Source organism: Pelecanus crispus, chromosome 5 (assembly GCF_030463565.1).
Source record: "Pelecanus crispus isolate bPelCri1 chromosome 5, bPelCri1.pri, whole genome shotgun sequence".
Classification (NCBI taxonomy): Eukaryota; Metazoa; Chordata; class Aves; order Pelecaniformes; family Pelecanidae; genus Pelecanus; species Pelecanus crispus.
Genome location: NC_134647.1, coordinates 11,575,346 through 11,601,291, shown reverse-complemented (window position 1 = coordinate 11,601,291; position 25,946 = coordinate 11,575,346). Strand labels below are relative to the sequence as shown.

The following is a 25,946-nucleotide window of genomic DNA, read 5'->3' as shown; positions in this document are numbered from 1 at the left end:
AGCGCGATGCAGCGCACTGCAGCGCGGTCCAGTTGGGTGCAGGGCGGCGCAATCCAGGTAAGCGCAGCGCAGTGTGGTGCAGCCTGGTTAGGTCTGTGCAGCGCAGCGGGGAGCTGCGCATCGCATTGCTGCATGAAGTTGAGTGCACCCCGCAGGGCTCTGCTTGCCTTGCCGCTGTTAAAGCCAGTTCTGTCTTGGGGTGCCAGGTCCCCAGCTCAGCAAGGCCCCTCATTCTCTCCCCGAGACCGAGCTCCTCGTCCCTGGGAGTCCCGCGCCTTGAGGAGTTTGCTCCAGGCCGTGAGTTTGAAATCCTGCTGCCGAGAAGCAAAGGTCCTCCTGCAGCCGGCCCACTGCAGCCAACCCATCCCAGCGCTCGAGGCCGGGGCTGGGAGTTCATGTTTCATAGAATCATAGAATCGTTTAGGTTGGAAAAGACCTTTAAGATCATCCAGTCCAACCATTAACCTACACTACCAAGTCCACTCTAAACCAATCAAGGGTAGACTAGACTAAACCATGTCCCGAAGTGCCACATCTACCCATTTTTTAAATACTTCCAGGGATGGTGACTCCACCACCTCTCTGGGCAGCCTGTTCCAATTCTTGACCACCCTTTCCGTAAAGAAATTTTTCCTAATTTCCAACCTAAACCTCCCCTGGCACAACTTAAGCCCATTTCCTCTCGTCCTATCGCTAACTACTTGGGAGAAGAGACCAACACCCACCTCACTACAACCTCCTTTCAGGTAGCTGTAGAGAGCAATAAGGTCTCCCCTCAGCCTCCTCTTCTCCAGGCTAAACAACCCCAGTTCCCTCAGCTGCTCCTCATAAGGCCTGTGCTCCAGACCCTTCACCAGCTTCGTTGCCCTTCTCTGGACGCGCTCCAGCACCTCAATGTCTTTCTTGTATTGAGGGGCCCAGAACTGGACACAGTATTCCAGGTGCGGCCTCACCAGCGCCGAGTACAGGGGGACAATCACCTCCCTGCTCCTGCTGGCCACACTATTCCTGATACAAGCCAGGATGCTGTTGGCCTTCTTGGCCACCTGGGCACATTGCTGGCTCATGTTCAGCCAGCTGTCGACCAACACCCCCAGGTCCTTTTCCACCAGACAGCTTTCCAGCCACTCCTCCCCAAGCCTGTAGCGCTGCACGGGGTTGTTGTGCCCGAAGTGCAGGACCCAGCACTTGGCCTTGTTGAACCTCATCCAGTTGGCCTCGGCCCATCGATCCAGCCTGTCCAGGTCCCTCTGCAGGGCCATCCTACCCTCCAGCAGATCAACACTCCCACCCAGTTTGGTGTCATCTGCAAACTTACTGAGGGTGCACTCAATCCCCTCATCCAGATCATTGATAAAGATATGGCTCTTTTCCAGCTTCTCAGTCCACAAACACTGTACGACAGAGTAGCCCCAAGTTTCTAGTACAGAAACTAGTAAAGAAACTTCCACCACCAGGGATAAAAATTGTCTGGGTTTTTGTAGTGCTTCATCTTGCAGCTCCTGCTGCTTTCCAAGGCCTTCAATTTATAATGAAGGCCTCGCAGATAGGAAGCGGTGTGTCCCGGCTCTCCTGGCAGCTCGGTGACAGCGGGGGGAGAAGCCGGCGGACGCCCAGTGCCCTCCGTTAAACCGGTGCCCGAGTCCCTCTGCCTGCTGCAGCGATTCCACAATACAGAAAAGCACCCCAACAAGCAGAGAAGGGAGAAAATCATCCTCACCTTTTCACACGGAGCAAAATCTATTAAAGCAGGAGTGGGTTAAACTCTGTTTCGCTTTAAATGGGAATTTAAGCAGGACGTTCATCTGAAGCATTGCATGGGCATCTGCTGGGAAAAGCAGAAATTTTTTATATTGCCACCTGCCACCTAAAGATACCATCAGCACTTTTCCCCTTTGCAGGCAACAGGAACATCACGGCAGTGTTTTAAGGCATCCTGGCAGCTCTTTGCAGCACAGGTCTCCTTTGGACTACGGCAGAACAATTTCACCTGGGGTCTGTATGCACAAATCTGTCACACAGACAACACAAGAAAATGATTTTGTCTTCTAATTCTTTTCAGCTTCTCACTATTCATAGTGTCAATGTAACATGTTCACATGTAAAGCGACACTTTGCTTGAAGCGTGTTCCTTTGTGTAAATGACACAGTAATGCAACATAGCTGTTTGAAATTTTTATTAAAACCACTTGTACATGGCTTTTGATTGGCAGTTGTAAGATTATCACTGTAATTAAGCATACAGCTTGCAAAGATATACAAACGCCATTATTTACTTGCATGGCAGAGCTTTAAAAATTCCAGAAATTTTGACTTTGTATGTGGAAGCTGAATGTATGCAGTGTGGGGGACCACAGAAAATGCCCCTAGGAAACAGGTATGAATATAGGAATGTATACCTGGGGAACGACAAAGTATGCCACAACAGTGCAAGGGTGGGTGAAACAATGAATGCAAAGTGTATGTTCAATACTGGAATTTTTTTTTTTCTCTTTAGGACTCTTAGCACCAACAGGGGTGAGTGGATGCATCAGAATAATTGAAAACGCTGCTGGCGAGGGAGGTTATTCCTCCAACATGCAGTACTTTAAATAAATCCTCACAGGCAGGCAGCCAGCCCCTTGGGGCTTTATGGTTGTTGTGGTTTAACCTGGCAGGCAGCTAAACACCACACAGCCCTTTGCTCACACCCCACCAGTGGCTGCCCCCCGCCCCAGACAACTCCCCCCAGTTTTTTTGTTCAGTGTGGCATCGTATGGTGTGGAATATCCCTTTGGGCAGTTTGGGTCAGCTGTGCTGGTTGTGTCCCCTCCCAGCTTCTTGTGCACCTCCAGCCTCCTCCCTGGCAGGGCAGCATGAGAAGCAGAAAAGTCCTTGACTTAGCACTGCTCAGCAACAACTAAAACATCAGCGTTCTATCAACATTATTCTCATCCTAAATTCAAAATGCAGAACTATACCAGCTACTAGGATTAACTCTATCCCAGCTAAAACCAGGACAATGGTGAACACTGAAAATAGGAACATGCATAGATGTACTGGCCTACCCTACCCCTCTTCAGGCCAGAGCTAAGGCCTCCTACCTTGTGTAGGAAGAGGTCAGGGCTGTTCTCACAGTTCTTGCTTACACCTCTGCATACCTGAATCTGAAACGTGAGTACTGAAATAGCATGTTCAAAAATATTTGCTAACCCTGGCCTCATTGTGTGGGTAATTTGAATACATAAACACATGCATAGATAAATAACGACTTAGTTTAAGAAACCTAGATGTAAACAAGAATCAAGAATTGCCCTGTCTATTCCCACACGTAAAAGGCACTAAAATTTTCCAGACTATTAAGAATATTCTATTTTCTGAAAGTAATAAGGTATTCAGGATATGCCTGAATGTCATTAAATATGACAAACATCGATGGATTATTCACATTATCAACCACGCTGTCATACAGGTCAGTAGGATCTGCTGAGTTTTTTGGTGGTGGAGTGATTAGTCCTCCACTCCCAGTGCAGTACTGCCCAGTGAGGACCCGAGCCAAGTACATGTATTTTACGCCGTTCGTATCTGGTCTGGAATAAATATCCTGAGCAGAATAACTTGCATCAACAGCGAAGTAGGTTCCATTCCCAATGGCTACAGCTGTTTGGAAAGACATCATGTTCAAATACAGTTAGTGTTCTTATTCCCATAAGAATCTCTAAAGCTTCCCCCCCCCCTTTTTTTTTTTAACTCTACAGAAGTTATAAATTTGGTTAGAGTTTAAACAGCATATTCTAGTAATAATCCTTTGTATCAGAATCAAGTATGAATCCACTTAGATGCTGGGTAAGTATCAACGCACAGGTTTTGACTGCCCTTTCCTATGGGGAAAAGGGTTCCTCTCTCTGTTTAGCCTTGTTGTTTAGCCTGCAATCCATCAAATTGCAAATCTTCAGAGCCTTCTCAACTTAAAATGACTATATAATTGTAATTACAGTTTTCTAGTTACACTTCACAGCAAGAAGTTAGAGGAATCGTGTTTCTTTGTCTGAGACAGATTTCTTTTTTCTGACATTGGTACAAAACTGTTCAGGCCAGACAGGTCCTTCCTATCTGGCTGCTCTGATCTTTGGATATTTTTGCATGGCTATCCAGCCTGATGGAAGGGAAGCATGCCTTTCCTATTGTAAATTGTGGCTGAGATGGAGAGGTGGATGTCAATATTCACAGGCAGAGAGAGGACATGGGGATCTAGGACTCTTGCTTCCCAAGTAAATCCAACCTCCTGGCACTACCAAAGAGCAGGAAAGCAAAACTATATCTCCTCTAGTCATGTTTTAAAAAGAAATGGTGGCTGCCATTTCTATCTGTGTGAAGCCTTATACATTTTGTGTATGTTGGGCTTCATTATGTCAAGAAAATATCAACATATCCTCTAGAGGATCCAGACAGAGAAATGTCTACTTTTGGATCCGGACCACACTGAAGTATCAATTAGATCTGAGTTAAGCTGTCCAGCTCTCTCAAGATCAATTCAGCCCTAGGCATGTACAATTATGTCTTAAGGAAGAAAACGTTTAGAACAAAAAGTAAAAGGACTTTTGAAGTAAGGTTGCAGGACCTCTAAGAACAACTGACACCTCATTTCAACCCAAGATCCACTTCTTTGGATCCTGTCCTTCATCTTTGAATGCTACCAAATAATAAGCAAAACATGACTGTACTAGAGGAACTGGACAAAACAATCTTCGAACTAATGCAGAAGGTCTTTCTGCTAAATATTTAATAGTTATCCTAACAACTATTAAAGGGGAAAAATTAATTAATGTCAACTGACTTCATTTGCATAAAAATGGTAGGGGAGTGTGATCTTCTGATTGCTTGTGCTGTCCTTATCTTTGGTGGCAACAGGAAAAGCATCTGCAACTCTACTTTGATACCTGCCTTTGTCTAAGAAAAGAGGAGACACCAGCAGCTAGTGTCCTTGCTCCTTTCTGTAGGCAGATCGTAGAAAACATTTTCTCAAAAGCTGCCAGGCTTGATTTCAGAGTAGGCAAGCTTTTACTGATACCCTCTAGGTGGTGGCATTCATCAACAAGGGATTAACTGAACTGGTTAATTCCTCTGTCTGTAAAGGTTATGCTCCGGAGTTAGTTATTATTTTGTCCTCCAACTTTATTCAGTCTTCACGTTGTGCTGACAGCACTGTAATATTGACATTCTCTAGCACCTCATCCATGTTTAGGAAATTAACTGCTCCGGATAATGACTCACCATTCTTTCCAGCAAACCCACGATTAAATCCATTGTAGTTGATGGCATTCAGTGAGGATGCAGCTGTCCCATGAAATAGCAACTTCTCATTATTTTGAGTTTTGTTCTTTGTACAGAGGGAGGTTTTTTTTATTTGGTATGTCTGCCAGAGGAAGGGATTTTGTATTCTTTCAATCTGTAAAGTTACAAAATAGAACTATATTTATACTGGTAGGGACCAATATTTATCGTGGCAGGAAAGTACTAAAACCAAACAAACTGGAAGAATGACACTAATTTTCACTATGCCCTGTTAGCACGTGGTTTGGGTTGGGGAACTGAATATGTGAGCATCCTGAAAAATCAGAAACCGAAAGTAGATTACAAGAAGTTTTCAAACTTGGTTATTTTTGGCATACATTTGTCTTGCCTAGTATACCAGGTACACAGCCAATCATGGTAGCTGTGCATTGTCATTTTTAGAAATAGGCTGCTGTACCACTGCTAGAGGCAATGATGTAAGATGCCTTCCGTACATCCTAATCATCTTTACTGATTATTTTCTCACTAGATTGTAGCAATAGCATTACACTGAATTTAAGTTTCTCTTCTAGATCTCAGCTTGGAAGTCAAAATTACTTCCTTTACCGTGTAGCTTAGCAACTCATAAGAAACTCCTATATAAAAATAAATTGGTGGAAGGATAGATGTTGCTGGCTCCAACATGTGAATATAGCTCAGGGGGAAACAATGTATCTGTGTCAAAGTATAATCTTAAAGGCATTGCTGCAACAGCTTTCCGTTATCAAGAGAAAAAGACTTCATGTCATTACCTGATTTTTTCCATTGTACACTAATATTTTGTTCTATTTGTGTCTTAGTGACGATGCTCATTGAATCTCATGATGGAAGAAAATTTTTCAAACACATATTCTCACTCTTAATTTCATTGTATTTTCTCCTATTTATCACTCCTGATTCTGAATAATTCCACCTTCTCCCTGGCAATTAAATCTCTGCGCACTGTGTTGCAGACTTTTCAATAAGCAGAATCAAATCTCAACACTTTGGTTAAAACCTACACTCTGGGCTGAAAGACTCTGGGACTGACAGGGAAGAAGTAGTAAAACAGTAAAAAGCTTTACGGCCAGTCTGCAAGGACTTTGCATTTTCCTTTGTACACTGAATGTGTTTGCTCATGCTTCCATTTCAATACAGAATTTCCTAATTGGAAATACCACATTAACTAGTGAGTACCACATTAGCTGAACGGAGAGTCAGCCTGAAGACTGATGGTCACTGGTTTTACATTATTAGAAGGCAGAAATGGCAGGGCAACTCTTAGGAAATTTAATCTGATTTATATCCACCCTGTACAGTTGCTGAGGAGACTGACATATGAAAGGTGTATTAGGTTGCAGACACCTTACAAACAAATATTGAGAAAGTGTATTAATGTTTTTAGCCCAAGAATTCCCTCCCCCCCGCCCTGCCCCAGATTTCACCTTGTCTATGACAAAGCTGGAACAGGTTTTCTTAAATTTGTTCTGAACTTCCAGGTATTCCTGATGTGATGGGTTGAGGTTCACCAGTTTGACCCGTTCCTCTCGCATGTCTTCCCACTGCACAGGGAGCTCTATTGACTGCTTATCTGCAAAACGGAGATTGCAGTATTATATATATATATAGATATATAGCTCAGTTTTGTAGCACGTCTTACCATGCATACGGAGGGCTGGGAGGACAACACCTTATGCAATACTTTATTCCAAGAATGCTCTCTCTCTTCAATACATCACTGGCTCTGTAATGCACTGTTAAGATTTTACATTTTCTCTAGTCTAATTATCCCCATACTAATATCTAACCAAAACAGGTTTGAAAACCACAGAAGAATTTTCCACACTTCCTTTGTCAGACTTAAGCATGAAATCTATGCTCACTAGTCACATACATACGGATAATATTTGTATTTAAAATAGACGTCCTGATTTCAGTTATACCTGCCACTAATTATGAAACTAAAAGTGCTGGCTATGACATGCCCGGGGAAAAAAAAAAAAAAAAAAACACCACAAGGGGAAAAAAAAAAAAACAAACCAAAAAAAGCTATAGAATAGTTTACTACTTCGGAATACCTGAGTTTGCGTTTATCAGAATTATCATTCAGTAATCACTATTAAAGGGGTTTTTATTAACAAAGCTGTAATTTACCTTCATTCTTTGGCACACGTTGAATGTTCATCGTTTTTCCTTGGTCACCCTTAGCCTGTAGAGTATTCAGATCCACCTTGTAGTTCTTGTTGTTAATTTGGACAGTAAGATATGTTTTTTTAGCTATTTTGGCATCCTCCAGCCGCATATTTGTCAGTTTATCAAAAGCAACAAAGCTATCATTGCTTCCTGCATACCTCCATTGTACCAGGTTATAAACAAGTTCTGCCTTGGATTGTTCTTCCTCAGTATCCTTAATTTTTTTTATCATTTTTTGAACTTCCACAGTAACAAAACAGACATCCCTGCTGATACCAGAAATTTTAATGCTATGGGGGGGATGTTTATCTTCAAGCTGAATGGTAACATGATTTCTTCTCTGGAGATCTGCCAAAGCCGCAATATGGCTGTCATCAAAATTTTCAATTAGCTCATCTGAAATACTGTTTTCAAACTGTTCCTTTAAAATTAAATTCTTTATCCAGGTCTCAGTTGCATCCACATTTTCTTGGCTTTCTCCACAAATTTGAAATGTGGCTAAATCAACTTTCTTCTCCAAAACCATGGGCTTTTTCTTCTCAGTGTGTTGGTTTTTTCTCCAAAAAAATGCTGTGAAGAAATATATGTTAATTATTAGTTTTAAATAAAAGATCCTTAGTTTTACGTGTCCATGCACACAGAAAACCCACCTACTTACATTTAATCAGAGACATCCATGAATCTGTTGTGGATGAATCTGAAGCTTCTCTTTTCTTCATGCTTTCATAGAAGTCTCTGAGCATGTTTGTCTGGAAGATGACGATTTTAATTTTTTTCAAATGCTGTAGTGATCTTCTGCTTGCAAATTCCACTATAGCATCCAACATGTCATCAGCTACCTTTGCTGGACTCTGTCCTGCCTGACCTGAACAAAAATAAAAGGCACGTATCAGTGAACAGTACTTAAATCAAGGCAGCATCCAGAAAACAGAGAACGTGCCCCCAGCTCATACAGATTGGTGTCCCTCTCTCCTCCCCCGCTATGCTTTCTGGCCAAAGCCCCAGGCTTAACCTCAGCTTTTCACCTCAGCCTGTGAGCTCCAGGAGTTGACACCCTACACAGACCCGGGAAGCCCTTCTGGGATTCTCTGCCCATTTACTTTGAGGCTCCAACAAGCACTTCAGCCTTAGCACCCCCCTGATATTTTTAAACCCACACACATCATTAACTCTATCCCCATCTTTAAACCAGGTACCAAAGTCAAAACAAATCAAAAGCAGCAGAGGATTTGGGCACAAGCCTACGGTGTATTTCAACATACAAACAGGAACATCAAGATCAAAACTGCTCTCATTCCCCTACAACAAGCCTGAAGTGCAACCTAAAGCTTATCCAGAAACCTTGGTGGGACCCCTGCCAATTTCAGCCACGGCATCCCTTGGACAGCCGTCGTGACACTAGCATGCAGATGAAGTTGGCAGTACAGGGGACCTGCAGTAACTGTTACTGTGGAGTCCAAACGCTGACCCGTGCACCAGCTCCTACCCTAACCTGGCACGCTGAGCAAGGACCAGCTCGTGATTTTTTTTTTCCAGTCAAGGGGAGCCTTGGTCTGAGAAGGATACCCTGCTTTCTTCAAGCCCTGCTCCCCAGCCTAACCAGCAGCTTAAGCCAAATAAGCTAGCCTGCCTCTAGCCCACCACTGGAGCAGGTAGGCTGAAACAAGACCTATAGAAGGTGTAAACTGCAGGTATTCTGTACCCAGCCAGGCAAGGTTTTTGTCTCAGGACAACTCCAGCTTTCTTCGCCTACAAACCGCAACCCCAGCCCTTCTGTGGGGCTGAAATCCCAAAGCAAGGTATATGGGAAGTTTGAAGAAAGGTGCAGGGTAGCCAGCTGAGATACACAGTCTGTTTTGGGGTAGTATGTCTTTTATGGAGCAATACCTTTTCTTTAGGTGTTCTTGCTCAATCAGTATTGACCGTAATACTTACACTTTAAGAAAAGCAGCATTTTTGAAGTGTGTAGGTGGTGTTTGAACTGATCACAATGAACTTTCACAAATCACAGTTCACAGAGTTTCTTGTACAAGTCTACTGTTATCCGTATCAGAGATATTAACTCTGACCCAGTTTCTGAACTACCCCCATCGCAGCCCTCGTCACTTTCCCAAGAAAAAGCAAACCTGTTCCAATTGCTGGGAAGGCGACAGATTTGTACATCCTTAGCTCACACTCATGAAGGACTTTGGAGACCTGATGCTTCACGTTGTTATTGTGAATCAAGTGGATGATTTTACTGCACAACAGTTGTCCACCTTGTGTAGTAATAAAGCCATTTTGAGATTGCCCCACTGGAAGAGACAAGATAAAGAAGGAGACATAACATTTGCAAAGTGTCTATCTCTTCTGATAAGACGGTTGTATTGATGCTAGTGTACACTGGAGTAATACGCACTAGAAGAGAAGTGGAAAAAGTTGAAAGAAATCCACTGTGAGCTATATTATCCTGGTTTTAGTTGATTCCAGTTTTCTCTGTAAATATTCTGATTGCAGAATTTCTTTGAGAAAGTGATTGAAGTAGTTGTGTGTTTTCTCATTTCCCAGGATCTCTGCTACAAACTAGTTTCCTATTAAGTATAACTTAAGAATTTATGTTGAATTTAAATACAGCTCACTTCTATTTAAAAGCATGCCAATAGCACATGCACAATTCATTTATATGAGAAGTATCTTTCTACCCTTATTCCTTGAAAGCTCAAACTCTTACTCTGCAGAAGAGCTGAATGGCTAAAATAATAACATTATTTTATTAAGATAATGACCAACTGATCTAAGAACTGTGGAATGGAATCTTTAAGATGACGTCTGTGTTTTTTCAGAGCACTCATGTTTGATTACCCTTGACTGGTTTAGAGTGTACTTGGTAATGTAGGTTAATGGTTGGACTGGATGATCTTAAAGGTCTTTTCCAACCTAAATGATTCTATGATTACAAACACTTCAAAATGGAGTCATATTGTGAGGATGAATGGACTGATGAGCACAGAGTTACATACCACTTCACTTGTCACAAAGGTAACAACTGATTGTAAGATCCTCTGCATGTGCTGAGATCCGGCTGATAAACAGGGAGAGCTTGCACAGCCAAAGGCTGCGAAAAATATCCAGGTGTCCTGGTTTTGGCTGGGATAGAGTTAATTTTCTTCCTAGTAGCAGGCACAGTGCTGTGTTTTGGATTTAGTAAGAGAACAATGTTGATAACACACTGATGTTTTAGTTGTTGCTAAGTACTGCTTATGCTAGTCAAGGACTTTTCAGCTTCCCATGCTCTGCCAGGTGCACAAGAAACTGGGAGGGGGCACAGCCAGAATAGTTGATCCAAACTGGCCAAAGGGCTATTCCATACCATATGGCATATGGCATCATGCTCAGTATATAAACTGGGGGGGTGGGGGGGGGGTGGGGGGGCAGGGTTGGCCAGGGAGCAGCAATCGCTGCTCGGGAACTGTCTGGGTGGTGAGCAATTGCACTGTGCATCACTTGCTTTGTATATTGTTATTATTATTATCATTATTATATTGTTGTTATTATCATTACTGTTTTACTTTATTTCAACTATTAAACTGTTCTTATCTCAACCCAGGAGTGTTTCTCACTCTTACTCCTCCGATTCTCTCCCCCATCCCATCAGGGCAGGGGGAGTGAGCGAGCGGCTGCGTGGTGCTGAGTTGCTTGCTGGGGCTAAACCACGACACCAGGAAACTCCATGTTGAAAGTTAACTTCTGGACTCAGAGCAGGAACATTTTGTTTATGCAAACAGAACGTGTTCCTTCCCGTGCTTGTAGGGGTCAACCTTTTACTACTCTACTGGTCTGGCAGAATGCAGACTACAGATGAACTCATGATTAGGGTGATAAGCAGAGTTACATTATTTCAATCAAAAATAATTATGTATTTGTGAACATAGACCCAAATTTGCTATTAGCTTTTAAAAGCCAGTCCTGCACATGCTTACACCAAAAGACAGTCTTCCACCACTTTGTTCAGTTTCAGAACTTCAGCTCTCCTGTTAGCTGACAATAGGTGAGCTTAATAATTATGCTCTAAGTCAATGGGACCTTTTCTGTTCCTAAGTCAGGAACATGCATGAGTAATTTCAGGGATAAAGAACTTAAATTAGATTAATTTCCAAGCACTTATTAGCATCAGAAAACTGTATCCATCTTCTGTTCAGTTGTGAAAAGAAAAATTCTCAAAGCAGGTGTCACAATAGGACTTTTCAGAATTCCTAAAAGCGAAAGCTATTTTTTTCAGATAAAATAATTATACCAGAGAATTATAAAACAGCTTTAAGTTTTCAGAGAGAACAAAAAAATAATTTAATCAAACAAAATAGTATGCTTTCACTTACCATATAGAGTACATTCTTCTTTTACCTTGGAACCAGCAGCATCCATAATTGCTTGGAAGACCCCTTAAATTATACAAGAAAAGCATATGCATTCATTAAGTCAATTTAGCTATTTCTACTCAAAACTCTACCCAGCTTCTGTATTCTACAAACATCCCAAATTCTCACAGGGCAAGATCCTGCAAAGTGCAAAACCTTGCCAGTTCCCCTAAGTGCCCTCCATGACACACGGTACTGGCTGCAAAGAGAACATTGCCTTCATTATTGATTAGAAATCAGTCAGAGTAACTCCTATTGCATTGTTTCACCAGCCAGTAGTATGCCCCTCACTGAACTCTGACTGCTTTCATTTATATCCTTTGATGTCCTTCATGGTTGCAATTCACAATGTCACCAAAGAATCCTCTGCTTCTTACAGGTCAATTTACTTAACCAGGGCTTTGGCTTACAGTGGAACATATTAGGACAAGAGCAGTTTTGCAGAATTATACATGATCTAAAAATTCCCTTTTATTTAAGCATTTTTGGTTTTAAACAAGAAAAATCTGGTCAGATGCCTTCCGTTTTAGTAGTTTAGAAACTAAATGGAATACTAAATGGAATATTCAGGACATGTAAAAAAACTGTTCAAGATCGATTTCCTGACTAACCACAACTCACTCTCATCTGAAAAATACTTCATAAGACTTTCACATATGGACAATTCTTTCCCCTCCCCCTTCTAGAAACTAACACAGATTTATCACTAAAGAGCTACATATTCAATACAATACCTGATGTGGCATCAAATGTTGGATTTGATACGCTTACAATAACCTCTGTATCCTCCTTGGTAATATCTCCACTAATTACTTGCAGTGTAATGGAACCAATCTGCATTTCATGAACTCCCAATGCTTCAGTTGAAACAGGTGTAATGAAACCTGCAAGGGAAAGAAAAACACCTTAAAACGCTTCTCCTCTAGATTGGGGTATTATTCTCTTCCACTGATGGAAACTTCAACTTATCCTTTTGAGGAATATGCTCTAGATCAGTTTGATGGACCTAGAGAGTCTCTGCCTTTCTCTTCACTCCATTTCTGAAAGCAGGAAGGCACAGTATTCTTCCTGTTTAAATACTGTGCAAGTGAAACAATTTCTATATATTACATAGAAATTTTTATATATATATATTTCTATGTATTCACGCAAGATAAATTCAGAAAGGACTCTTGGGGTTATCTGATCTGACCAGCTCTGTAACAGAGCTTCCTAAATTAACCCTTCCAAGAAATGGAGTATCCAGCTTAAGCATTACCAGTAATGGGGATCCCATCACACCACTTTTGTAAGTTATTTCATCTTTACCCTCACAGATATAAAACTTCCTTACTTGTTGTCTAAACTTACCTACCTCATATTTTATCTGCACACTCTTAACTTCATCTCACCAATACTCACAGTAACTGAGAAGAAAGAGCTATATATTCTTACGGATAAGCCTCTGCCGTTGATGCAGTTCACTCATGTTTTTGCTATTGTGTCACACTACCATCAATAAATGGAAAGGAAATTATGCATTCTGTATATCTCTAGATAGGAGATTAAAGGTACAGAAATACATGTTATTTATGGTTTGTTTGGCAAAGTGATACCAAGTTCTTATACCCTTTGAGTAGGGCAAACTAACAGTTCTCCTACCAGGATATCCTCTTCCATGCGATAAGACTGGCCTCACTAAGAGATGAGCATGCCCTCCACAAAATAAATTCCTCTTTAAGATTCTTACAAATGGAGTTTAAGAATGCCATCCCATTAGGAGGAAAAAAAATGATCTGTGTCTTGATGACATTTCGTCTGTTTCCTGATATGCATAAAACCACTTTACAGTATTTACATTCTCCCCTGTGTCCCACCTCCTGCCCCTACACAACTTACTTGACTGTGGTGCTGCAGCATTGCAACTTTCAGCTACCCTATGTTCTAGTTCAGTGGTAAAAGCCTAAGAAGAGAAAAAAGGTACCAAAGAGAGCATTTCAGAGTTTATATATCGAATATTTCTATGATTAACATTAACAGTCATGTAGCTCTTGCTGAGCCATCTGATGAATTTTACAGTCACATTTAGGTATCATTAATAACAGTGGAAGCCTCAGTATGTACAGTGTGATAATAGATACTGCCTTTGTGTTGCCAGAACTCCTCTGTCAAAAGATGAGTGAGCATCTACAGGTGTTTACAGCAGCGAGGCCAGTTTTGTCTGCAGCTTGTGCTTGCTGAGACTTTATATTTCAGAGACACTGAATGAGACACTGGAGAGACATCCCACTGTCACCGGCCCACAGCAGTAAGAAAGTGCTAAATTATTCCCTTAAGAAAGCAATATAACTAAAATATATTGTTAAGGTGTAACTAGACCAGTACATAACATAGACAGCTTTGTCCTGAGAAAAACTACCTGAATGTTATTTGTATCTTTTGGATTCAAGAGAAAATGAACTTCTTGGAGAGACTTCCGAGCACCACTACTACTGAATGCGAATACTGCATCAAACATTAACTTAGAAACAACGGTTTTAGGAAATCCAAATCCTCCAGTTCCAATAGCTGGGAAACTGATCGAATTCAGTCCAAGTTCTTCAGTTTTCTTCAAGCAGTAATTGATTATATCTTCTAGGGTCTGCAAAACACAGCAAAGTTGTTTTTTTCCTTTTTTAAAAAAAGGGCATCATTTATTATTAGTTCTATAGAGACTATGCTAGTATGAGAAAAAGCTCTCAGTGCATCAAGGCATCTTTAAGGTCACTCAAACAGAAGTAAATGGAGTTGAGTTATCTCAGCTAACTATTTTAAATCCTGAAGCCTCAGGATAGGATCCCAAATAAATCTGTTTTCAAAATCTTTTTTTTTTTTTAATTAATAACTAAAATGTACCTTCTGGGTCTGTCCTCTTCCTCCATCCCACACGGGAAGTATGGCATGAAGCACAGACTTGCAGGCCAGAGCACATCCATTGGTGCAGAGCACACTCCCTTGACCAGCAACCTGTTCTTGTACTTCTTTGTCAAACTCTACTTGGAGCGCTGGTCCAGCCTTTTCCAGCAAGGCTTTGCAAAGAGGCCCCACACCAAACTTCAGATCTGTGCCAACACTGTTGACAATAACATCCGTCTGCAACAAAATTGAAATGAAAATATCTATAACCAGACTTCAAGTAAAAATATGCATCGAGACTAATAGCACTACCAAAGCAACGCACAGCACAAAAACCAAGATGCCAACAGAGAAATAACCTGGTTTTCAGCACAGCTGCTGCATACTGAGTATTCCTGGACTTGTAGAAAACCTACGGTAGGCAGCATCAGACTCACTGTGAGTACCACCATCACAGGTACCTATGTGTGAGCAGGTCATCCATCCACCCAGGCAGAGCTGTCAAGCCCTCCGTGGAGGTAAGGCTGTGACTCATCTCATCCTGAGCAGATGCCAATGTCTCAGCAGGTGAAATAAACCCAGCCTCTGCAGTCTGCCTCATCCCCTCTCCCCAGACCCAGCCTTTCCTACATTTCCTCATGAAGAACTGCTACAGTATTGCTCCTTCTCCTCTAGCATCATCACAGGATGCAAAATATATATGTTGTATAAGGTACACGTAATGTAGGAAGTTCAATGTCCCCTTCACTGAAGTGGGATTGTCTACACCTTATCAGAAAAGCAGCACCTCATGCACCAAAATGAGGTGAAGGGAGGTTGTTGTGCTCCCATGAAGTAAAACAGGTAAAGCCTCGAGGTCTGGTGTTTGCTTTGCTTTTTTCCACTGGAGATGTTTTAATTACAAGGTATTTTAAAGCTGTGTCATATTGAGGTTTTTGGGTTTTGTTTTAGTTTTGGGTTTTTTTTTTTTTTTACATCTAGTATTGCTCTTGTATTGGAATAGGCTTTTACAGGCACCAAAATGACAACTGAAGCAACTAATATTGAAACAACAATAATAATAATAATTTATGGAGATTTTAAACTCCCAAAGTATAAAAATCAGGGGCTGTTGAAAAAGAGAGATTTATCAAGATGCACTTTGCATCACTGAAGAAAAAAACCAGAAGGGTAAGAAACTATGTCAGAGGTGTAAACTGAATCTTGATGGTGTAGATGAGTAGTAGTTAAACTCTTTGTTAGCAAAAAGAATGAAAAAAGAAAATGGGGGGGGGGGGGGGGGGGGGGCAGGGGGGGAAGTAGAATCAGGTCTAGACTTTGGCAAAACAATCTAAGCATGCACTCTTCTATGGGGTCGCTTTTCCAGAGCCCAGTAACTTCTTCATAGACTGTGTCTTTAATCCATCCAAAGAGAAGGGAACTAAAAAAAAAAAAAAAAAAGCTACATCCTCCCTGTTAGCATGACTCACAATAGCAGCCCAAGCAGGTGCTGATTTCCCACAATATCCAACCTAGACAGCTACAGATCATATAAATACTTTTAGAAAGTATTTTCCCTTTTAGGAAAAAAGCAAACTGTTTTACATGTTGACCTTAGATCTGGAGAACAAATAAAACCCAGTTGGGGACAAAACATCCCAAAATTCACAGCTGCCCACTAGAAACGGCTGCAGAGTGACAGATCCTAACCTGAAATCCATCAGGTTTGCAAGCTTGCATCCTTGTTTAGCTAGCACATAGCCATTGTTTCCTTATGTAGCAATTGCCTTGTGAAACAATATAACCTACTGTCCCTCCTTTTCTATTTAAATTTAAAGAAGAGCTTCATGTCAAGTTAGAGAGGAAGGGGAAAATTAAAGACCTACCGTGGCTTCCTGAATGTTTTTCTCCTCTACTAGGATGCGAAGTCCTTCATTTGTCATAACCATCTGCAGATTCTCTTTTCTCTTATCCTTCTGGCCTTCTCTCAGCTTACGGGTTTTCGAGCACGGCGTCAGCAGTATAGGGGAGGACGATTTAGCTATAAACACTTTCTTTACTGTCTCGCTCAGAACCTGAACTGCTTCTGCATCACCCACAAGATGAACCTCCTTCAAGCTGCTGTCCCCCATGGATTCTTCCAAGGTCTCCTTGATGGAGGATATAATTAAGTTTGCATACGTCTGCAGCGGGAAGTTAAAACCCCCTCTGCTTGTAGCAGGCAGAGCTATGGAACGATGATTGTATGTTTCAGCTAGTTGCAGACTTTTCTTCACTGTCTTTCTCAACAAGTACACGCACTTTTCTGGTTCATCCTTCCTCCACCTGGGCCCAACGGCATGAATGACGTTCTTGCAGGGGAGTTTCCCAGGGCCCGTGATAACTGCACACCCAGGCTGCAAACTCCCGTTCTTCCTCACCAGCTCGTCACGCTGCTGCTGCAGCTCTGGACCAGCAGCTTTTAACAGTGCCTCAGCAAGGCCACCGATGTGTTTTAAGTCTTCGTTAGATGCATTTACCACAACATCAACAGGATGAGCGCACAAGTCAGCTTTATACACTGCTATTACAACTCCATTTGGCAGCATTGTCTTGTAGTAGAGCTTTCTTTCCTCTTTATCACCAACTTTTTCACCCTTCTGTTGTTGTTGTTGTTCTTCTTCCAGCCTAATCAAACAGCTAAATTTCTGCTTTGCCTCCAAAACACATGAATCTTTCCTCTCAGTGAAGAACTCTTTGGCTCCTGGTTTATCAATTGGCACATTTTTCCAGCAAAGGGATGAGACAATTTTTTCAAACGTGGTGACTGCTTTTGGCATTTCTGCTCTTGGCCCGTTCAGGGAAATACACGGTGTCTTGGTGTCAAACCATACTGTCACACCTTTCTTCTTCAATTCAAAATAAACACTGGATTTTTCCTTCTCTACAAATTGCACTACTGCCACTGAATCAGCTGGGATTACTTTTTCCACATGTGTGTTTCTATCTATAAAATCATTAAGTTTCTGATAAACTTCTGTTACGGCCTGAGAAAAGCCAGCAATAATCACTTTATTTTCTTTTCCAACAGGTTCATCAATGACTACAGTTTTCTGGGAAGAACTGTACTTCTTACGCAAGGAGGCAAGAAGACTCTTCCACTGCTCCTTTTTAATGACCTCACCATCCTCCACATTAATGCACTGATATTCTAAGCCTGTCTTTATTTGCTCTTCTGCTTCTAAAAGATCTTTGGGAGCATCTCCAAATAGCAACACAGTATCGCCCTCAAGCTCATAAAAAGCATTAATTTTCTTCCTAATGAATAATGTCTCTGACATTGTTTTATTATCTACATGCTGTAGATAGTAGAAAACATGGGTATCAATGGTAACTGATGTACATGGCATGTTCAATACCTTTTCCAGTAAGTCAGCTTTGATTTTATATACTTCCGCAGGTAATCCACACAACTGAATAGTTTTTTTTGTGTCATCATAAAAGACCTTTAAGCACGGATATTCTTGGTGAATATTCTCTTCTAGCCCAGCATTGTGCAGAACGGCATACTTCCCTGGGATCACTGACACAGAAATTTCTATGCTTTGTTTTTCCCTTTCACTTTGCTTCATGGCTTTTTCCATGCATTCCCTCACTTCTTTCTCTGCACTGTCCACTGCTGCTCTGTTGCCTGCAATCACCACCACGTCCTCAGAAATATCAGTTATGATCAAAGCAACATCTTTCACCAATCTGTTTTTCACGTTTTCCCAATCCAGTGAATTTACTTTACATTTTATAGCTATGTAACGTGACATGATACGCAAGAACTCAGCAGATGCATCTTGCTTCCATGTCTTGATCAACTTAGTCATTGGCTTTTTCTGCTCGGAGAGAGATGATGATGGGCACAACATAATTTCTGGGTGTGCACAGTCCGTCTGTGGCCATTTTAGCTCACAATGGCAAATTGCCATTTCCTGGTTTATGTCTTGGATCAGTTTAGCCTGCCTTTGTAAAAACTGCCAGACATATGGATCTAGTGGGACCCCAATGGGGTCTGGCATCTTGATAGTTGGTCTATCTTCTCCATAGAGAGCTGTTCCCAGGGACTGGTAATATGGATGCACAGATATCAGTGTCTGTTCCAGTAAATGCTGCTTTTCCAAGACAGCTTTTAGATCTAAAAGTTAGCGCACATACATACAAACACACGTCATTAACTTCAAATCAAGCAAATGAGACTGCTCTTAAAACAATTACATTGAATAAAATAACTTTTTTTTTTTAATTGAAAGAGCTATTTTTATGTCCTCCTGATTTCCAAACCACTCTGTAGGGGACAAGATAAGGGGCTTGGCTCCAACTAGTTTGGTAAATATGCTTGTGCCTGTATTTACCTTTACAGCTACACCTTGCTCTCATTTCCTAAGGAAAACCCACCACAGAGCAGGGCCACATCAAGGTACTACTATGAAATGCTCCTTATTCTCAACTTAAAATAAAACCCTTTGTGCCAGTGCATGTTTACTTTTTTTTTTTTTTTTTTGGCCATTTCAGTTGGAACAGATAAAGGAAAGGAATTATAATGTTGGCAGGGACTTAAAACCACATTACAATGATCCAAATTATGTATTAACTTAAAGTACAAAATATTCTTAAGCAAATTCTGAGAGTCAGAAGAAAAACAATCACTGGGCAGATACCTTTTAATTAAAAGTAAAGCAATTTACTAAGGCAGGAGTCTGCTAACACAGAGATATTTACCAGAGGTTGCACTGGCACAAAAACAAGACGGTGATTCAACACAAGGAATAGTAACCAAGATTGTTCTTTAGCTCTGTTCTTCCCTGATAATGAAGATATTTGACCTTAATTAGTTTCTCAAAGCTAGCTGTGAAAGCTGAAGGCATTGACAGATCCTGCTTCCTCTACCTGTAAGTACAATTAATGTCGTATTGCAGATTAAAAACCTCTGTAAATGGGGAAAAAACATCAGTGGGAACAACCCATACATAAAGCAGGTATTCAAATGAACCTTTGGTAACATAAAAAAAAAAAAAAAAAAAAAAAAAAAAAAGAGATATTCTGAAACCCTAGACATGCAGCCATATTTCTAAATCCAGAGCACTTTCCAGGAACAGGACAGTGTATGCTGACTTTAGTGACAGCAAGCCAGGCTCCTCCTAATGCCCAGACTGCGGTAATTTTCTTTCAGGTCCTCCACCTGGGAGCACTTTGGTCAGGCAAAGGACTGCATTACCTTTGTGATCACAGAAAGTAACGATGGCCGAGTTCTCCTCAGGGAAGAGCTGGACATCCGACACGGGCCCCCCTCCGTTCCGTGCGCTCTCAAAGTAAACGGTGATGTAGTCTGCGGAAACGGTGGCCGGTATGTTTTCAGCCTTGATGCTCTGGGTCAATTCAAGAAGCCTGGCAGTCACTTTGAATTTTTTAACTCTCTTGTTTTGTGAACATTTTTTGACAAATTCTTCACTATCTGTAAACAGAAGAGCAGTATGAACTGACCATGTTTTCCTGGGTCATTATCAGCCCCAGCTATCACTTCTGGCAGAGAAATTAGCTGAGTCTACTTCTCCCTGTATTTGGAGCAAAACTGTCTTTGGTGCCAAATAACTCTGCGTTGTAATAAAAAAGGGGAAACGCGCACAGCCAGGTTACTCTCTGCAACTCACTACCATTACGTCTCCGTTCCCCTCTTATTCATCTCTTGTATAAACTAAGCACTTCTCACTGTTTCACTGTCTTCTCAAATGGAGACTTTACATACTTCAGTAATTTGCAGAGCTCATCTTCAGACTCAGTCTAATTCTTCTCCATTAAACGCAAAATCAGATAGAGACAATGAAACGTTTTCATCCAATCTCAATTAATGAAGATGCCACAATTTTCTTTTTCAGTGCAACATTTGGATCATAGGCATTTTCATGGAGCTGTATATAAGACATCTTTCTTGAGAGATGACAGTCAAGGTACTTTTTTAAAACTGTCAAATCTCTAACAGGAGAGGAATCAAGCTCTGAAAGCTATTACTCATACATATACATGGAAATAAATGATGATGTTCATCCTGTCTTACCGATACTTTTCATGAAGGTAGCTACAGCAACATTTATTTCAGGTATCACTTCCAAAGTGAAGTCATCATCAGCCAGACCACTGATGTTCTCCAACAGCATACGTAAGCATTTTGGACCGCATCCTTGTATGTTTTCAAACACCACCGAAGGCAAGGCCTCTGCGGACTTTTCTGCGATGTTCTCTGCAGAGCCAGCCTCCTCCCAGAGTTCATGTTTTGGAACAAAACTCTCTGCTTTCTGCAAGGCTTCTGCATCATCTTCAACAGAAAGAGAAAAAAGCCACATGACATATTGGTACATGTTTCCTGGAATAAACAGATTTTGCTTACCCTTTCTCTCCTTTCCTTTTCCCAGAAGAGAGATCATCTAACCGAATACTGCAGGGCACCCCGGGACATTTTGGGACCCAAAACAGCCCAGATGCGATATTCTGCAGGGCTGCAGGCAGCTTCTTTGATGGCACAAAAATAGCCGTGAGTAAACAAGTCCAAGGTCACCGGTATGTCTCCGGGTTGGAGACATAATAAAATCCATTGAGATAATTGGCCGTGGCTGCTCAGGCACTGGTAAGGGTTGTGAGAGACCCTGCAGCCTCTGCCTATGTTTCTTAGCCCGGGTGCAGGCATAGCAAGCCTGAACATAGCTCAGGACATCTGCAGGCACCGCAAGCCACCAGTAGCTCTGTGCGACTTGATGCAAAGCCTCCTGATGACCACCGTGCCGTGCCATCAGCGTGGCATGACAGCGCTGAAGGACCCATATGCACAGAAGGGATGCGACAAAATTTTGCGGGTAGAAAATATAACAGGGGTGCCCACCGAGTACCCCAGAAGTCCAGCAGCTGCCAGAGGAAGGCACGTCTCCAGCTTTGCAGACAGATGAGGGTGGAGGCAGGAGAGAACCTCCGAACGGGAATGGCATGCTCCGCCACAGGCCTGAGTACACTGAAAGTGTCACCCAGGTATGTGGTGACAAAACTGTCCTACAACTCATGGAAAACGGTGGCCACGGAGCGCTGCAAGGTGGTGGGGGACTGGCACAAGCCAAAGGGCACCCAAGGGTGCTCAAGATGGCCATGCTCACAAACAAAGGCAGCTCTCCCCTCCTTGCCCCAACAAACACAAGCAGGAGCTTAAGCCCCTCTCAGTTTGGTAAAGCAGCACATCCCTGCACCATGGTGGGGAGACGAGCATCGAATGAAACGCTGGAGTTCACCGTCCTCCGTGTAAACCTTCCAGGGCCACCATCTCTGGCCGTGGCAGAGGACAGGTATGACCGAGGGGAGAGAAGCTCGGTGGAGCAGTTGTACACCTGACGTGGGGTGTGGGGGTAAGGTCTCTGCTTGCTTTTGCTTAAGAACACCCAAAAATCCCTAAATCCTGGGGCAGCACCCAACAGGCTGGTCGTGGGGGCAGCCCCAAGGAGAGAGACAGAGACATGGGGTGGGAAGGCCAGAGCAGGTGGCAGCACAAACAGGCTGGCTCTGCCCACTCACCGGGTTTAGGAGTTCTCCTGAGGTACAACAACAACTGAAACCAAACCCATAATATTTACAGAAGACAGCTGCTTTTGAAGGCCTACCACAGCATAAGCCTGACAAGAAGAAAACAAAATAACTGCAGAAGCCATAGCTCTACAGACGCTAGTTGTTACTTTCTAGATTGCTAATAGGAAACATCTGCTCCACCATGTCCAACGAAGAAAGTACAAAAAAGCTAAAACTGAAAGCTAGGCTGACCCAACAAAGCAATTAAAAGCTGCATCTGGAGATTTTCAGGGTCCCCTCTAGTATAACTAAAACCAAACAGATGACAACTTTGAGTACCTAATTTTGAAAGGAGGAAAACCACACAAAATGGCACTGAACAAGACTTCATACAGAAAGGAAAAGATATGGGGGTAATCACTGAAGAACTTCCTGCTTAACTGGTCTGTCTTGGGACTGAGTATTTACCGTTCACGGATGCCGGTGTATTTGGGTGTGCAGTCATATTTTCTAGATTGCTTTCTGAATCATGAAGCTTAGCAGAATACTGCTGAAAGAGGACCTAACCGAAGTCACCAAGGTACTGGGGAGATGCACCACTTGCCTTTACAGACTGTCCTAACTGTAGGGAGCACAGAAACACCAGGCCTGGGATTAAGACCTTCAATCTAGGTGTTTCTATGCAGATCTCATCTTAGAGCAGTTATGCAGAATAAGGGAACTAAATCCCTCTCTGGAGATGCTCCTCTGATTAAAAAGGCTATTTTAGAAGCTAAAAGCAGGTGTGTGGTCTAAGTCTGGCAAGGTGAACTCCATCCTTGGTGATCAAGTCTACAGCGCCCCTGGCCCGACATCTTTTGTTCTATCACCTGAGTCAGGGTGCCAAACTCAGAAACTTTCAGCACAACTCCCCACAGAACCGGAGCTGTGTATGGAGAAAAGCACCACCATTTTCGTTTTATGAAGAATCAGCACACAGAGTGATGGATAACATTTTACCTTTTGTTTGGAGATTGCTCGTGGCATCCAGAGCCTAAAATAAAATGAAAGCAAAATATCAGTGACTGATTTGACGCTCTCACCACTATTTCAAAGCTCTGGTTAGGATTACAATTTTTATTCACCTTTGGGGGAACTAATTTTTCTTCAAACGCCTCCTCCTCAGTACCTAGTGCTGTTTCAGGGTCTGTGACAATCAACTTCAATTCTCCTTTTTCTCCCAAATGCAGCTTATGAGACTGTCTCTCAAGAACTCGTTGCTTCACTAAATAAAACCAAAAAATCCCAGTGACAATCTGAATGGAAATACAACTTTAAATTACATAGCACTTTTCCACCATTACATTAGGACGCATCTACTGTCCCACAAAATGAAAGAGCGTTAAACTCATAACGCTAACACAGCACGCACGAGGCTTTCCTCCGGAGAAAAAAAAGGAAGAACAGCAGAGGATATTATCTCTGCAAAAAAAGACTAGAGATGCAAAGCTCTGCTCCACCACACGTTTCCTGGCTGGTGTCCAGCAGGCAGCCCCGCGCTGGGCTGCGGCACAAGGGTGCCGGTACCGGCCCTGCACCTTGCACACCCTCCTCCAGCCAGTGCCGAGACGGTTTGGGGCTGTATGTCCTGAACTTACCAGCGAGGCGAGTCAGCAACTGGGAAGCATGATAAGGCAGAAAAAAAAAAAGTATGTATACATGCATGTAATATGTGTACTCTTAACACAACTGCAGCTAAATACTTTCCACCTTGCTGCAAGTTTATGTAAATACGTGCACATTATCTATATCATGTTTTTAATATAGATCTGTAACTACAACACAGATGAAGTTATATTAACGTTAGCTTTATTATACCAAGTGCAATCTAGAGAATGCTACTGTGCATCAAAATTAATATATATGTATATGCACCTGGTAGGATGTATTTGTTAACTTACAGCCTAGAGTTACTCAAAATGCAATCTAGAGGCTAGTACTAAGCACTGAATGTAAGCATACATATACACAAGTATATATTACATAGCCTATATTGCGTATTATGGGATGTATATGGCATTATACACTACAGATTGGTACATCACATACTAGACAGTATATATGACAGTATAACGCCAAGCTCACAGGTTCAATCCCTGTTTACTGCAGGGGGGGTTGGGCTCGATGATCTCTCAAGGTCCCTTCCAACCCAAAGCATTCTATGATTCTATATATGACAGCATATGCAGTAATTAAGCCAGTACATATATATTTTAACTCGCAGAAAGTTACCTCGTGTGCGTTACAGCTCAGCCTGTGCAGGGAGCTGATGCACGGCCCCGTTTCCCGGCCCCGCCGTCCCGGGCAGCCCCCGCACCCCACCCCGCATCCCACCCCGGCCCGGCCCGGCCGCTCACCCTCGGGGTGGGCGAAGCAGACGAGGAGGTGCCCGGCGCCGGCGCCGGTGCCGGTGGCGGCCCGCAGCTCGCACTCGCCGCCGCCCGAGCGCCTCTGGCTCTGGAAGTAGCAGAGCAGCTTCTTCCTCAGGGCGGGCGGCGGCTCGGCGGCGCCCCAGTCGCCGCGCACCAGCAGCGGGAAGGCGCCCGGCCGCGGCTCCGCCATGGCCGCCTCTGCCGCTGCCTCCGCTGCCCTTCGCCCCCGCTGCCGCCTTTCGCTTTCGTTTCCCTGGGCGGTGTGGGCGGCCCGAGGCCTTTCCCGGCAGGGCGGGGCCCGGGGCCGCCGCGGAGCGAAGGCCGAGGCGGGCGCTGCGCCAGGACGGGGCCCCCGCCGCTCCCGCCGCCGTCTGTCGCGACACACCTGCCCTGGGCCGGCTTCGCCTCACCCGCCCCAGGCGGCTGGCTCCCCGGACCCGCCGGTCCCAGCTTCACACCTGCACCCTTCCCGGCCAGAATTTGGTAAAAACGGCCAAAGCTGCTGCCTCAGGCGCTCCTTCCACGTTATAAAATGTCCTCCCCTCCCGGTGCTGGGAGGTGGAAGGCCATCACGCTGCTAGAGGCACAAAGTCCCCCTGTACTCTTCCGCCTCCACCCTCACCTTTGGGTTATAAGAAACTCGTTTGGAGAAGCAGCATCGTTTACTCATCGCCTGCACAGAGCCCGGTGCTACAGGCTGCCGCCCCGTGCTTGATGCCCTCGGCACCTGCAATGCCAGCACTGGCGAAAAACCACCTCGGTCTCCACAGCTTCTTGCGGCGATGGGGAAGCCGAGAACAGACGCATTGCTGTCTCCTGGAGAGAAAGTTCAGGCTGGTACAAGCGACCCATCAGCTGCAGTGAAGCACCCCGTGCCGTCCCCTCCGACTCCTGTCACGCTGGTGGACCAGAGGCCAGGTGTATTTGTTACAGGGAGTGATTAAGTCTACTTATTTTAAAAGCAAAACTTGAGACTTTTGGCCCCCACACCCGTGTCTTGATTTCAAGCACTAGGAATTCAGCAGTCAGCACTTGTCAGCAGTTAGAAAACCGACATAATCAGAAGCAATAAAGCCCAAAGCGAGTGGCTCCAGCGCTGTTGCAGGAGTGATGGGGTGGAGCGTGAACGAACAGCCTGATGCTTATGGCTCTACTAAGATACTTGCAGGTTCACGTGATTTCACACCACCTTCCCTAGAAATCGTGTCCCTCGGCAATGTTTATCTTGCAATGATTA

At 43.3% G+C, this 25,946-nt stretch overlaps 1 protein-coding gene across 4 annotated transcripts; it reads right to left on the bottom strand.

Moving 5' to 3' along the window:
• Window positions 1–2,160: 2,160 nt before the first annotated feature.
• On the bottom strand, window positions 2,161–24,899 carry LOC104026772 (protein mono-ADP-ribosyltransferase PARP14). 4 transcript variants are annotated; one of them, XM_075711492.1, is made up of 17 exons: window positions 24,695–24,899; window positions 23,423–23,562; window positions 23,298–23,331; window positions 20,812–21,069; window positions 19,975–20,211; window positions 16,619–18,894; window positions 14,754–14,990; window positions 14,278–14,499; window positions 13,758–13,821; window positions 12,614–12,763; window positions 11,841–11,903; window positions 9,612–9,779; window positions 8,144–8,350; window positions 7,447–8,055; window positions 6,738–6,883; window positions 5,254–5,428; window positions 2,161–3,639 (listed from the first exon to the last, which is right to left on the bottom strand). In XM_075711492.1, the coding sequence occupies exons 1-17, from the start codon at window positions 24,897–24,899 to the stop codon at window positions 3,350–3,352; spliced, it is 5,481 nt and encodes a 1,826-aa protein (XP_075567607.1). In that variant the 3' UTR covers window positions 2,161–3,349. The 4 variants fall into 4 exon arrangements, with proteins under 4 accessions (XP_075567607.1, XP_075567609.1, XP_075567610.1 ...); XM_075711493.1 differs by lacking the exon at window positions 2,161–3,639 and adding an exon at window positions 3,754–4,270; XM_075711494.1 differs by lacking the exon at window positions 14,278–14,499.
• Between the last annotated feature and the right edge of the window lie 1,047 nt (window positions 24,900–25,946).

Coding starts and splice junctions, on each gene's coding strand:
- LOC104026772 (XM_075711492.1), bottom strand. CDS start 24,899: ATGGCGGAGCCGCGGCCGGGCGCCTTCCCGCTGCTGGTGCGCGGCGAC. Junction 21,070..23,297: donor GAGCAATCTCCAAACAAAAG/GTAAAATGTTAT, acceptor TTTCTGTTGAAG/ATGATGCAGAAGCCTTGCAG. Junction 13,822..14,277: donor AAGATACAAATAACATTCAG/GTAGTTTTTCTC, acceptor TTCTCTTCTTAG/GCTTTTACCACTGAACTAGA.